The 12,336-nt window shown below is 50.2% G+C and overlaps 1 protein-coding gene across 2 annotated transcripts in view; it reads right to left on the bottom strand.

Annotated features, from left to right (window-relative positions):
• The window catches only part of FXR2 (FMR1 autosomal homolog 2), a 14,307-nt gene extending 2,583 nt beyond the window's left edge, over positions 1–11,724 (bottom strand). The window contains exons 1-11 of one of the 2 annotated variants that reach the window (XM_043582951.1): positions 11,544–11,724; positions 5,792–5,844; positions 5,355–5,448; positions 4,875–4,946; positions 4,608–4,756; positions 4,281–4,374; positions 3,683–3,799; positions 1,104–1,274; positions 828–906; positions 389–498; positions 77–163 (exon numbers count right to left, since the gene is read on the bottom strand). In XM_043582951.1, the coding sequence (XP_043438886.1) occupies positions 77–163; positions 389–498; positions 828–906; positions 1,104–1,274; positions 3,683–3,799; positions 4,281–4,374; positions 4,608–4,756; positions 4,875–4,946; positions 5,355–5,448; positions 5,792–5,844; positions 11,544–11,624 (1,107 nt within the window). In that variant the 5' untranslated portion in view covers positions 11,625–11,724. Of the gene's footprint in view, positions 1–76; positions 164–388; positions 499–827; positions 907–1,103; positions 1,275–3,682; positions 3,800–4,280; positions 4,375–4,607; positions 4,757–4,874; positions 4,947–5,105; positions 5,323–5,354; positions 5,449–5,791; positions 5,845–11,543 lie in introns of those variants that run through there. The other variant, XM_043582952.1, reaches the window with a different exon arrangement.
• Between the last annotated feature and the right edge of the window lie 612 nt (positions 11,725–12,336).

Here is a 12,336-nt window from a genome sequence, read left to right on the forward strand (position 1 = left end):
TAACTTTATCCACCAGTAGCCTTCGTCTCCTTCCTACACCCAGATCTTTCCCGTCCCAGGCTTCCGGCTCGGGTACCTGCAGGTAGGAGAGATGATATTCCAGCAGAGCCTGGGCATTACTGATGTTCTCCCGGGTGCCAACAAATATGAAGGGAACCATGCCCTGCGCGGCAGAGAGGACGGGAGGGTTAGGAGGGTCGATGCGAGTAGTAAGTCCACCCTGGCCCCTCCGGAAGCTCAGCCAGTGGGACCACTCTGGGCTCTGCATCTTCTGGAGGACACAAGTCCCCATCCTCCACCCCTAGAGATCCGGGCCCACGGAGAAGGGGCTCTGCGAACAACCCCACCTACTCCTGGAAACCAATCTCCAGATGCAGACGCCCCGTACCTCCTCCCTGGGGTTCTTCTTGTCATTGTCACCTTCTACGCGAACCCTCACCACACCAGATTTATCCACAATCTCCTGGATCACTTTCCCGTTCTTCCCAATCACTTTGCCTGAATGGGTAGGTAAAGGAGGAATTAGGCCTTTCTTTTTTTTTAACAGAAAAGAAAAAAAGTAAAAACAGATCAACAGTTTTCCAGCTTCTATATATGGATTCGGTTTAAGTATTCTCCTGCTTCTAAGTCTCTGCAGAGTTTTCACAGGACAAAAGTTTACGATCCCTGGAAATCTGTTCTTCCATCTCCCTCAATCCTACAAGACTGCTGGCTCTGTCCTTGTGAAACTGGGAGTCCGCAGGGAGGCGCCAAGCCTAGAACCCCTTTAGGGAATCTCACACCGAGCCCCACCTGTATTCTTTTATCTGCACACACCCTCAACTCACCAACAAGGTTCCTGGGCACTTGCACGGAGTCCTCAGAAAACTCCAGGTAGCTTCGGGCCTGTCGGCACGCCTCAGGAGTCTACAGAGAGCAGCGGGGAGCAGTTACTCACGCAGGGGCCCTGGATCTCAATCGTCTTCCTGCCACCCTCTGCCTTTGGGAAAGCGTGCTGCCACCAAGTCAGAGAAGGAGGTGGACAGGACTCAGGCTTCCTTGCCACCTCACCCTTTCTTCTCTCTACCCCCAAGCCACCCAAGCAACAGCTGGCTTTTGCTGACCTCCCCATAGATGCGGAAAGTGCAGGTCTCTTCACCCAACTCAATGGCGGTCACCCCAGGTACTTTTCGGGCCTGCTGGATGTTGGCACCGTGAGTCCCAATCGCCAGTCCCATCAGGTCCTCTCGCACCGTGAACTCCTCCTGGAAGGCTGCCGCCAGCTGCTTACTTGTCTGAAAGGAGAAGGCGCTGCCGGATCCCTGGTGGTGGAACCCCACACACCCGACCCAGGCACCTGACGCCCGGCATGACTTCGATGAGAGAAAAACGTGTGGAAACAAGTCAGAACTACCCCAGATCCACTGACCCCAGGACCTGCACAGAGAATTCGGGAATCTTTCATTCCACTCCTACCTTGCAGACGCCAATGGCCTGGCGGGGAGAGGAGGTAAATGAGGGCAGAGTTTGGCTGGCAGCCGCCAAAGTTCTGGATTTGGCTCTAACGTGATCTGGCTGTGTGATCCTAAACAAAACACGCTCTCTGCGTCTCTATTCTGTCATCTGCTAAATGATTACACCTGACTTACCCCATTCCCAGACTAGCAAGAGGATTAAGTAAAGTCAGTGAGAAAGGACCTTTCACAAGGTAAATGCAAGGCTAAGGAACTACTGTTACCTTAACCAAACTATTATCAACCCCCAAAATAAAACCCGACAAGTGGAGTAGAAAGCAGGGGTTGAAAAAGCAGGAAAGGAGCCGTGGACCACCACACGACCTCATTTCGCAACCTGCTCTTAGACACCTGGGTACCAGGGCAGGAAGACAGGGAAGGTTCTAGAAGAGGGAGTCCTAAGTAGGAAGCCCCAAACAAGAAAGATTTCTGAAAAGGGACATTCTACTTCCTACTTCCACGACAGATGAGGTTGTGCTACGGCAACGACTTACACTGAGGCAAAAAGAGAAAGCTGAATAAAAGGGACTGCGTTGGGCACTCAAAAGAATTAGGGAGGGAAGAAGAGGATTTACAATGATTTACAAATGTCCTCTAGAAGTCTGCCAAGGGTTTTATTTCTTAGACGGCCTGATGAGTACATGGGCACTTGTATTTTTTTCCTTTGCAATGTTTCAAAACAATTAGAAAAAAAAAAAAAGGCCAAAAAATAAGAGCAATTCTCTCAAAAACAAAGACATGCTCCTATTCTTTTTTTTAAATGTTCATTTTTGAGAGAGAAGAGCACACATGCACACATGAGGGACAGGCAGAGAGAAGGAGGGAGACAGAGGATTCGAAGCAGGCTCCGTGCTGAGCAAAGAGCCCGATGTGGGGCTCAAACCCACGAACCTCGGGGTCATGACCTGAGCCAAAGTCGGACGCTTAACCGAGTCACCCAAGCACCCCTATTTTTTTAATTTAACTTTTAATGTTTTTATTTTTGAGAGAGAGCAAGACAGAGTGTGAGCAGGGGAGGGACAGATAGAGAGGGAGACACAGAATCCAAAGCAGGCTCCAGGCTCCGAGCTGTCAGCAGAGAGCTCCATGCAGGGCCCAAATCCACAAGCTATGAGATCATGACCTGAGCCCAGGTCGGACGCTTAACCAACTGAGTCAGCCAGGTGCCCCCTATTTTTTTTTTTTTTTTTTTTGAGTAAGCTCCACACCCAACGTGGGGCTTGAACTCACAATCCTGAGATCGAGTCGGATACTCTACTGAGCTAGCCAGGCGCCCTGACGTGTTCCCATTCTTAAGACCTTGCACATATGGCTAACTTAGTATCCGGCACACTTTGCCACACTGATCAATACACCCAGGTCCTAGGAGAGTCGAACAGTCTACTTTCGGTCACCAGAGAATCTGCTCGCTGGGACCTGGAGCAGACAGAATTTGTATCATCTGGGGGAAAAGGTGAATTTTTAACTGCCAGTGCTCTGAGTAGCATCCCTGCAAAAGTGAAAGGTTAGCATGATCCAGAATTTGTTCAAGCTCAGAGAAAAGCCTCCCCAAAAGCTCAGTTCTCTTGATAAATGGAAACACACACCCACCCTGCTTGTTTAGGACAGTATAGTGCCTAAGGAAAGAGAATCTGACCATAAGATATCAGAACTGGAAAAGACCTTGTAGGAATATTCTAGTCTAACTACCTCATTATCACAGATGGAGATAAAGCCCACAGAAATCAAATGATCTGCCAAAGGTCAATATTTGACAAAACAAGACTTGGGATTCCAAGTCCAGTGGTCCTTCCAGCGTACAAATGGTTCTCACATATATCCTGCAAAGCATTTTGATTCCCAGAAGGGATACGGGGGAGGCTGGTGGAAGTCCACGCCACACCCCTTCTTCTACTTTTAGACAGAGCTGCTCTGATTGATCTGTTTTATGCACTGCGTTTTCAAGTAAAATTTCACTTGATCAAAAGGTCCCACAGTGAAGAAAAAAGTTTGAGAACAACTGTACTATTATAACACGATGGAGCTCTGCCATCTGGAGGAGTCTGGGATAACACAGTAGACGCAAGTTTAATGACCCAGAAAGACCTTAGTCTTTCTATTCTGTAAACACAAGAGCATGAGTGAAAGATGGAGGTGGGACAGGGGGAGGACAATACCATTCAGCAGGAAAAAGTGGAGCCAGAACTCACCTCTAGGTGTTTGGTAGCTTCTTCGTTGCGGGACATGAGTAGCAGTTTGGTGCGCAGGCTTCGAAAATGCATATCACCCAACAGGGACGCCCGCTTCACGGGAGCCTCTGTGGTTGACTGGAAGAAACCAATGGAAAAGTCATTTAAAAAAAGACTGAATACACACTGGGGGAGAGCCAAGAGCTGGGATATCTGGATGCCTGAATATCTAGAAAAGGACAGGTGGTATGAAACGAAGCTAAGGAAGAGAAAAATCATTGTCCGTCTCACAAGGGCCTACTATCTGAGGACCTAGGGGAAGTGATTTTAGGGAGCAAGCAGAGCTGAGAACCGTACAGTCTATTTGAGTCCAAATATGCAAGGGAGGGTCCAGCCCAGATGGCAATACAATAGGTTAGAAAAATAAATGATGGTCCCTACACGAGGGAAACTAGGGAAACGGGGGCAACCTGGGCCCTCGGGGGTCAGGAACAATAAAGTCTCCTTTGACAAGTAAACATAAGCACCCCTGAGCCCCTTCCTTTCTGCAAAGGAGTTAAAAAGGTAGAAGGAAAAATTGCTAAAAGGGCTTACGTGAAATTCAGGTGGAGTAACTCACCAGAATGAAGAGCTCACTATTTGTGATGTTGAGAAAGATGCAGTTCGCTCCCAGCGCTTTCTTGAACTCTTTATGGACGTTTTCATTTGAGCAGCTGCAGAGGAAGAGAAGAGCGCTCAGAGGCACAGAGCAGAGCGCAGTCAGAGGCTCAGGGAAGAGGGGGGGATGACAAAAACAAGAAAAGACGAAGGACTGAAGTAGAGAACAGGGATGAAGAGAGGAACTGGGAGCAGAAGGGGCTCTGGAGAAGACAGGATGGAGAGCGCTGGGAGAAATCAGGGCGGAGGAGGAATGTCAAGGGGCCCCCTCCCGACACCAATAACTCACGCCTCTCTCAGATCCTCAGGCACGGCCATGGTCACTTTGAAGAAGCTGCCTTTGGTTGCAAGAGGATTGGGATTGACTGGCCGGAGCCGCTCCAGGGTGACAATCTCATTGTAAGTGGCATCACAGGCAGCATATTCGATGACATAGAACTGGCAGAAAGGGAGAAAGAATGGAGAAGTTGGGGATGACCTGAGCACCTGCCTCCCACCCTTCTGTGACCACGGTCTTTGCCTCAACAGCTCTCCAAGGGCCTCCGAGTCAACTCACATCTCCCTTCATCATCCGCACCCTGGCCAGCCACCAGCCGCAAGGTTCCTGTTCGTTGGCTCGAGAATAAACCTGAAGAAAAGTTGAAAATAAAAGACTTACTGAGGACCATCCCCAAACATCACGAGTTGAAGAAGCATTCAGACACCTGTCTGGCGCGCTACGCCAAGACAAAGGAAACTAGAGGAAGGAGCAAACTAAAAATCAGACTGTGATTTTACGTGCCGTTACCATAGATGGAGGAAAAGTGACTCCTCGAAACTGGGAAGCCCCTGAGAGTCTGGTTGGACACACAGTGACAGGGAACCGGTGCATTTCACTTTTTCACAGGCCACCGGGCTGGGTGTAGCGGCTCAGCATGGAGAGGGAAGGAGAGTGAACCAAGCAGTGAGGAGCCTAGGGTACTAGTATCAGGGCAAGGAAGGTGGCAGAATCCTGGGAAAAGTGACATCTAGAAAGGGTGGGCCCCGTGGCCCTTACCTCAACCTCATCCCCTTCTGTGATCTCTTTATTATAGTCAGCTGGAGGCGGTAGCCGGACGTCCCCAAAGGGAATCTGTCTCTCACTCTGCCAGCTGCAAGGGAAACCGTGACATGAAAGCCATGCGGGCCAATGTGCTTGCCCGTTTTTTCAGGAGGTGGTTATGGCCTCTTCTGGGCAATTGCCACCTTCTCTGGTGATCAGAGACTAAATTCCAGGTCCTCCTCCATACTGGTGTCTTCTGTCGCTCGCTAGCACCTAAATACTAGGTCAAATGTCCCCCACCCTCACCTGGGATCCACAGAAGTTGACCGCCCCTCCCCCAAAGCCCTGGCTCTCTCCCACCTATTACAGGCCTCATAGGACTCAGCCACCCCTTCTTCTCCACTCTCCTTCTAGGACCCAGTATGCTGCATTCTCTATTCCCAAGGTCTTACTTGTTTTCAAAGAAGATGGTGACAGAGTCTTCATGGACATCCTTCACAAAGCCCTAGAATGGATTTTAGGACAAATTAGATGAAAGAAAGAAAAGAAAGAAAAGAAAGAAAAGAAAGAAAAGAAAAGAAAGAAAAGAAAGGAAGAAAGAAAGAAAGAAAGAAAGAAAGAAAGAAAGAAAGAAAGAAAGAAAAGAGAAAGAGAGAAAGAAAATGACAATTTACCACCACTGTGGCCATCAAGGGAACGGATATTTAGAGGCCGTTACCTAGAGTATTAGATGGGGACAGAAGCAATCTAAAGATAGGGCCGGAAAAACCTGTACTGGGGAAAAAGTACGAAATGTTGAGATAGAGACAAAGGACATGGTACCGGCATGGAAAGAAAAGTGGCAAAATCCACAAATAAGATGAGACAGAAGTTAAATAGAAGGGGGACAAACCACCTCCATCAGAACAGTTTGGAAACCGATGGTCTAGCATGGCTCCCACAGGGGCCTCCCTATCTGTCTGTCTCCTGTTGTGCTGAGCAACTTGCCAGAGTTCAATTAAAATACCAACAACACTCAGCAGGGCTAAGAATATCCCATGAGACAGTGTGAGGCTGTCCTGGAACACCTAGAGGACATCAGGATCCGCCAAGAGAGAGAAGGGTCTAGCGCCCCGATGCAGCAAGAGACCTGAGCAAACTTGGTGCCTTCACGGCTGGGTCCTGAGTGGATAATCAGAACACTGGTGTTCAAAACGATGAACACAATTTACAGAAGGAAAAATCGTGACTTAAGTGATGAGATTCTGGCATCCTAGACTATGATACACTGCTATGAATATGAAAAGGATAAAATTCGTAGAAAACCCCAATCTTGAGATCATGACGTGGGAGAGGCACAGGGATGACGGACTAGCTGGTCCACTTCCTACTGCCTGTGTCCTCACTGAAGAGGCCAAGGCTGCGTGTTCCCCCATTTTTCTGCCTTCTCTCTCGATTTTTCACATACTCAAAATGAGGGACTAACTCTGAAAGTCTAACTGATCAATCTGTTCTTTTAGAATTGAGCTTTTAGTTTCCTAAGAAACCTTTGCCTAATCTAAGGCGACAAGGTTTTCTTCTATTTCTTCCTATGAAGTTTCATAGTTTTTATTTTACATTTAGGTTTGTGATCCACTTTGAGTTGAATTCTGTTGGTGCGAGATATGATCAAAAGCCATTTTTTTATCCATGAATAGCCAGTTATTTGAACACTATTTGTTGAAAAGACTACCCTTTCGCTACTGAATTGCCTTTTCACTTTAGTTCAAAAATCAGGAAATGCAAATTAATGTATTAATGACAGAAAGCAGATCCATGATTGACAGGGAACTTTTGGCAGTGAAGGAAATATCTTGATTGTGGTCACAGTCTGACACAGATCTATACAGATATTTAGACAGATACATGTATGTCAAAACTTAAACTATATTTTGAATACAGGTACTTCGCTGTTTATACCTCAATAAAGCTGTTTTTAAAAATTAGGGGTTTCAGGGGCACCCGGGTGGCTCAGTCGGTTAGGCGTCCAACTTCGGCTCAGGTCATGACCTCACAGGCCGCAAGTTCGAGCCCCGCATCGGGCTCTGTGCTGACAGCTCAGAGCCTGGAGCCTGCTTTGGATTCTGTGTCTCCCTCTCTCTCTGCTCCTCCCCCACTCATGCTGTCTCTCTGTCTCTCAAAAATAAAATAAAACATTAACAAAAAAATTTTTTAAATAAAAATTTAAAAATTAGGGGTTTCAAAAGGCTAATGCACAAGAACTATTCCCGAGCTTTGCAGCTAGGCACAAAAGCTGAGCTCAGGAGAGAAAATACCAAAAATGCAGACCCGTCTCCCTCGCACCTCCAAGAACTGGTCAATCACATCTTACTGTACTGCTGACTGTCCACCCTTCCCTTCTTTCGGCATAGATCTTACTGCACCCTCCTACTGTCCAGGGAACTTCATACTCCCGGGGCCGCCTGGCCTCTCCCTCACCTGTACTTTACTCTTCTGTCATTCCCCTCCCCAGACAGGTTTTCTCCACTCTTCATTCAGCTCCATCAATACCCACTCCTACTATTCTCCATGCCAAGTCTTCTGACACAGTTTTGCCCCTCAGTTATTTGCCCAAGTCCTTCTTGCCTTTTGGGTCCTCCTCCCATCAGCACTCACACTGCATCTCTGGCCTCCCTCTTCTTTTCTCCCTTTATGAGGGTCTGTCTGGATTTCTAGAGACATTTCAACCGGCCTCTTCTGCTGACTTTATCCAATTCTTTGTCCAAAACGTCCATCTCCAAGCTTGAAAAATAGTGCGAGAGCGAGATCTATTCTCAAAACATTTAGGGATGAGATACAAGGCAGTGGAAGAGACAGAGGAAGAGAACCACTTGTCTTCTCCCTTGGGAAGAGGTTCCCACTCCTAGATATACTCACCCGCAAAAGATATGCCTACAGCCCTGATCCAGTTCTCCCCCAATATGTCAGGGTTGGCCCTCAGGCAGAAGTAGCAATCCCTGTGTTTTCAGCTACCATCGTCCCCAAGGCAGAAACGTAGAGCTTCTCTCCACATTACTCAGCAGTTCAACCAAATGCCACACACTCTTATACTTCCAGGGCCTTTTTCCTTCAAATATTCTCCCAAACGAGCTTGCTCCTCGACTTCATATTCCAACCCAGTCTCTCTGCTCCTTACTCTCACCTGCATCACCGGTCTGTTTTCCTCCAAAGATACCAGTGGAAGAAGGTGAGCTCCCAGTTCTGCTCAGTCCATGCTCATTAAGAAGATAAGCAGGTGAGGGCAGGAGCAGGTGAGTCAATCTCTACAAGGCCAACTAGATGCAAAGATGACTCAATTCGGCGGCCATGGCGTATCGTGGCTTTGGCTTATAGGGCCTAGGACCAGACAGAAGAGTGACCCAGGTTTCTAGATGCTTGTTTCCTCAGATTACAAAGTATGCAATTAGCCCTCACCTCCATCCTAGTCCTGGGCTCTGAGAGGAGGGACTTCTGGGAGAAAAGCAGGCAGGGCCTGGGTAAAAACCACAGGTTGAGGCTGAGGATGCTAAATTTCTTGAGAAAGGAATGGAAATTTGGGTACCCAGGCAAGGCCTGGGAACTTGCAAACCGTGCCCTGAAAGGTGAACAGGCATTTCGTCTGAGAGTACAGCTCAGAAAATAAAATACACTTAAGAGCTGGAAGAGAAGACTTGGCGGGATAGCTACAGGAGAAGCGAGGGCCCAGACCCGACCTCCGTCCTAACTTGGAGGATCAACAGCAGGACCCAATTCTAAGACAGGAGAAAGGGGCCTTCCCAAATTCAGAATTCTAGAAACATGGTAAACACTCTTTGACCCACACCAAAGTTTGCTGAGTCATGAATATTAAATCAGTAGCAAGGTCAGAATGGCTAAGTATCTATATGGCACTGAAAAGTTGAAGAAAGATTAGTCTGAATTTACGGGTCTGTTTGTTTTTAACTGTGCCACAGGGCACAAAATGCTAACGTGGCCCGAACAGAAAACCCACATCACCTGGCTTTCAGCTCAACTGCAAACTCTACTCTCTGATTTCAAAATATCCTCTCCCTGATTCTCCCAAGCCCATCACTGCCACAGCCCACAGCGGAAAAAAGGAAAAACTCAGAGAGAGATTTCAGTCTGACGCTTACACGTGGAGAGGGAAACGTCTCCCTTCCCATTCGTCTCACACAGTTAATCTGAACTAGATACCAATCTTTCCCAGCGATGCTCAGCTCCTATGCTTCCTAGAACAAAAGCAAACGTCGTCTCTCAATCTCAAACACTAAGCATCACTTCTTGGAACCCAGAGTTTAGGAGTGGGACAGACCAGGACGAAGGACAAAACAGTGGGGAACACGGGGCTAAAATCTTAGCAGGCAGGGCCTTTCAACAAAGGTAACGCAAGTTTGAAGAAGAAGGAGACAAGAGACAAATGTACTCGATCGGAATCGGAAAGGAATTAGAGACTTTTGCCAAAGAAAACAGAAATGCTGTGGAGGCAGGCTAGAAGAAAAAGTCCCATGTTAGAAAAGTATGCACAAAAAGATGACAGAAGAGATCTTCTGGGAGTTTCCTTCAGACTTGGAATAAGGTGGTTCCTGGGGGAATACACTGGAACACAGAAGTGGTGGATAAAACGCCAAAGACTGAACTTGATAGGATAAGTTAAGACAGATAAGAGTAGCCAGAGGCACTGACTATAAAGAAATCTGGGGAGGGAGGCCAGGCAGAAATGCACAGGCATTTAGGGTGGGTAACAAAGGCTGCACTGAACTGATCACCTGAAGCTGGGGCAGAAACCTTCCACTCCAAGGGCAAATTCGAGACCCTTTCCACCTACACGCCTTCACAGGAGAAGAGCCGGAGAAAGTCACGTCCAAGGGCACGAAGGTGGAGCGATCTACTAAGGGAGAGCAGGCACGAAAAGAAGTGAAAGAAAGGGGGCCCTTCTCCAGACCTGTGGTGTTACAAGAAGCTACCTCTGCTGTTGCTCCTCAGGGCAAAATGAAAGAAGGCGGGGAAATCAGAAAAGTCTCTGCGGCGACTCCAGGCACAAAAGTCCAAAAGAGGCTCAAAATAACAACAGTCACACAAAGAAAAATTCCTGGGCGGCAAGAGGAGTCTCCCTCTGGCTTAATCTAAATGAGGGGAAGAAGGAGAAAAAAAAAAAAAAAAAAAAAGTCCTAGAAAATGGATTCGGAATAAAGAAGGTTAGGTAGTAAAGGAGTTGTAAGGAACCAAACAAGGACCCTTTACAACCCCCTTGTCCAAAAGAAGGCGGATCCGATTCCCAAATTGAGAGAGTCGGCCAAGAAGTCTTCCAGAAGTGGAAACCCTTAAGATCCTTAAGGAAAATCCCCACACATTCCCCCCCCCCCTCCTTCAGAGGTTACAGATGGTGGACACGAAGCCTGCACCCGCCGAGATGCGAAGAACCTACAAGAACGATCTCAAGACATCTGAGGTCAAAATGAGATGACAAAAAGAACCCCAACCCCATAGAACCGGAGAGCGGCTAGCCCTGGGATAAAGGGGTGGGGTAAGAGGCTCGTGAAAAGATGCCACCTTACGGCTAGGAGGGAACTTGACCGGCACAACCCAGAGTTGCCGAGGTCAAAGATAGCAAATGTCACAAATGGATTCCGACCGTTTCTCCTTGGGTTGGGAGCAGAGACGTAACACGAAAGTGGGGGGGAGTCTTCCAGGGCCAGGAGGCAGAGGCCTCTGTGAGCAAGATAAAAGGATCTAATATGGGACGGCCTTCCCAAGGGGGTAATAGGGAAGAAGAAGAAAGAGAATTCTCCATGTGCTTGGACCGTGCGGAAGAGGGGGGTGGGGGGTGGGATGTGATTCAGGTCTAAGGTAGGTCTCTCCTACTAGGAAACAAGAAAAGTCAATGAGAAGCGCGGAAAATGGGGTCTCCGTTGCGGGGGGGGGGGGGGGGGGGGCCGGACGCCGATCCAAGCACAATAATGAACACTGATGTTCATTCTCTCCCAGACCGGGGTCAAGAGCAGGTGTAATTAATAGAGAGACCAAAAATAGGAGGAAGGGGGTGAACTTCCAGAGGTCTCCCCGGGAGGGCTGCGGGTGGGAGCGTGGGTCTAAGGTTCGAAGGGCCAGGACTTCGCTCCAGAGGCGCGATCCCGCCCCACTCTCCCCCTCCCTGGCTGGGGGGGAGGGCGCCGAAGACCGGTGTCCCCGGCCGGCGCGCCGCCTCACCTTGTAGAAGGCCCCGTTGGAGCCGCGCACCTCGACGGGCAGTCCCGGCTCCACGTCCCCCCCGGAGGCCAGGCCGCCCATGGCGCCGCCGCCGCCTCCGACTGCCCCGGCGGCGGCTGCAGCGGCGGTCTGAGTCCGGGCCGGGCCGGGCCCCCGGCGTCTCCCCGGGGGAGGAGCCGGAGGGGGAGCCGCGGGGGGCGGGAGCCGGGCCGGCCCCACGGCGGCCCTGCCACAGCCAACGAGCAGGGGGCCGGGGCCGGGCCGCTCCCCGTCCGCCGCCGCCGCCTTGGTCTCCGCCACCGTGAGGGAAACGGCCGCCGCCGCCGCTGCCTTCGTCACCTCAGCTTCCGCCTGCCGCCGCCCCCGCTGCTGCCTCAGTCCCGGGACCCGCTGCTGCCGCTGCCGCTCCACGGCCTCCACCTCCCCCTGCCGCCGCCGCCTACTGCGCAGGCGCACCGGGCACCCGCCCGCCGCGCGCGGGGCCCCGAGGGCCACGGCGCAGGCGTCAAAGCTGGCGACCCAGCTCGCGCTCGCCAGCGCATCAGGGCTTCCACACTCCCTTCTGCTCTCTCACGCCCTCTCCTGGTCGCCTCCTTGCGCCTGCGCAGAGCCAGACGGCTCTCTTTCTTCGCCACCCCCCCCCCCGCCCCACTCCACCGCCCACATCTCTTCCTTTCCCCGCCCCACAACACTGATAACTAACCAATCGTGCGGAGGGAGGGGCCGAGCCCACTCAGTCGGATTGGATTTCTGCTGCTCCTGGGCAGGCCACACCCACTTCGCCGCTGTGAGC

This window comes from Prionailurus bengalensis, chromosome E1, assembly GCF_016509475.1.
Source record: "Prionailurus bengalensis isolate Pbe53 chromosome E1, Fcat_Pben_1.1_paternal_pri, whole genome shotgun sequence".
Taxonomy (NCBI): domain Eukaryota; kingdom Metazoa; phylum Chordata; class Mammalia; order Carnivora; family Felidae; genus Prionailurus; species Prionailurus bengalensis.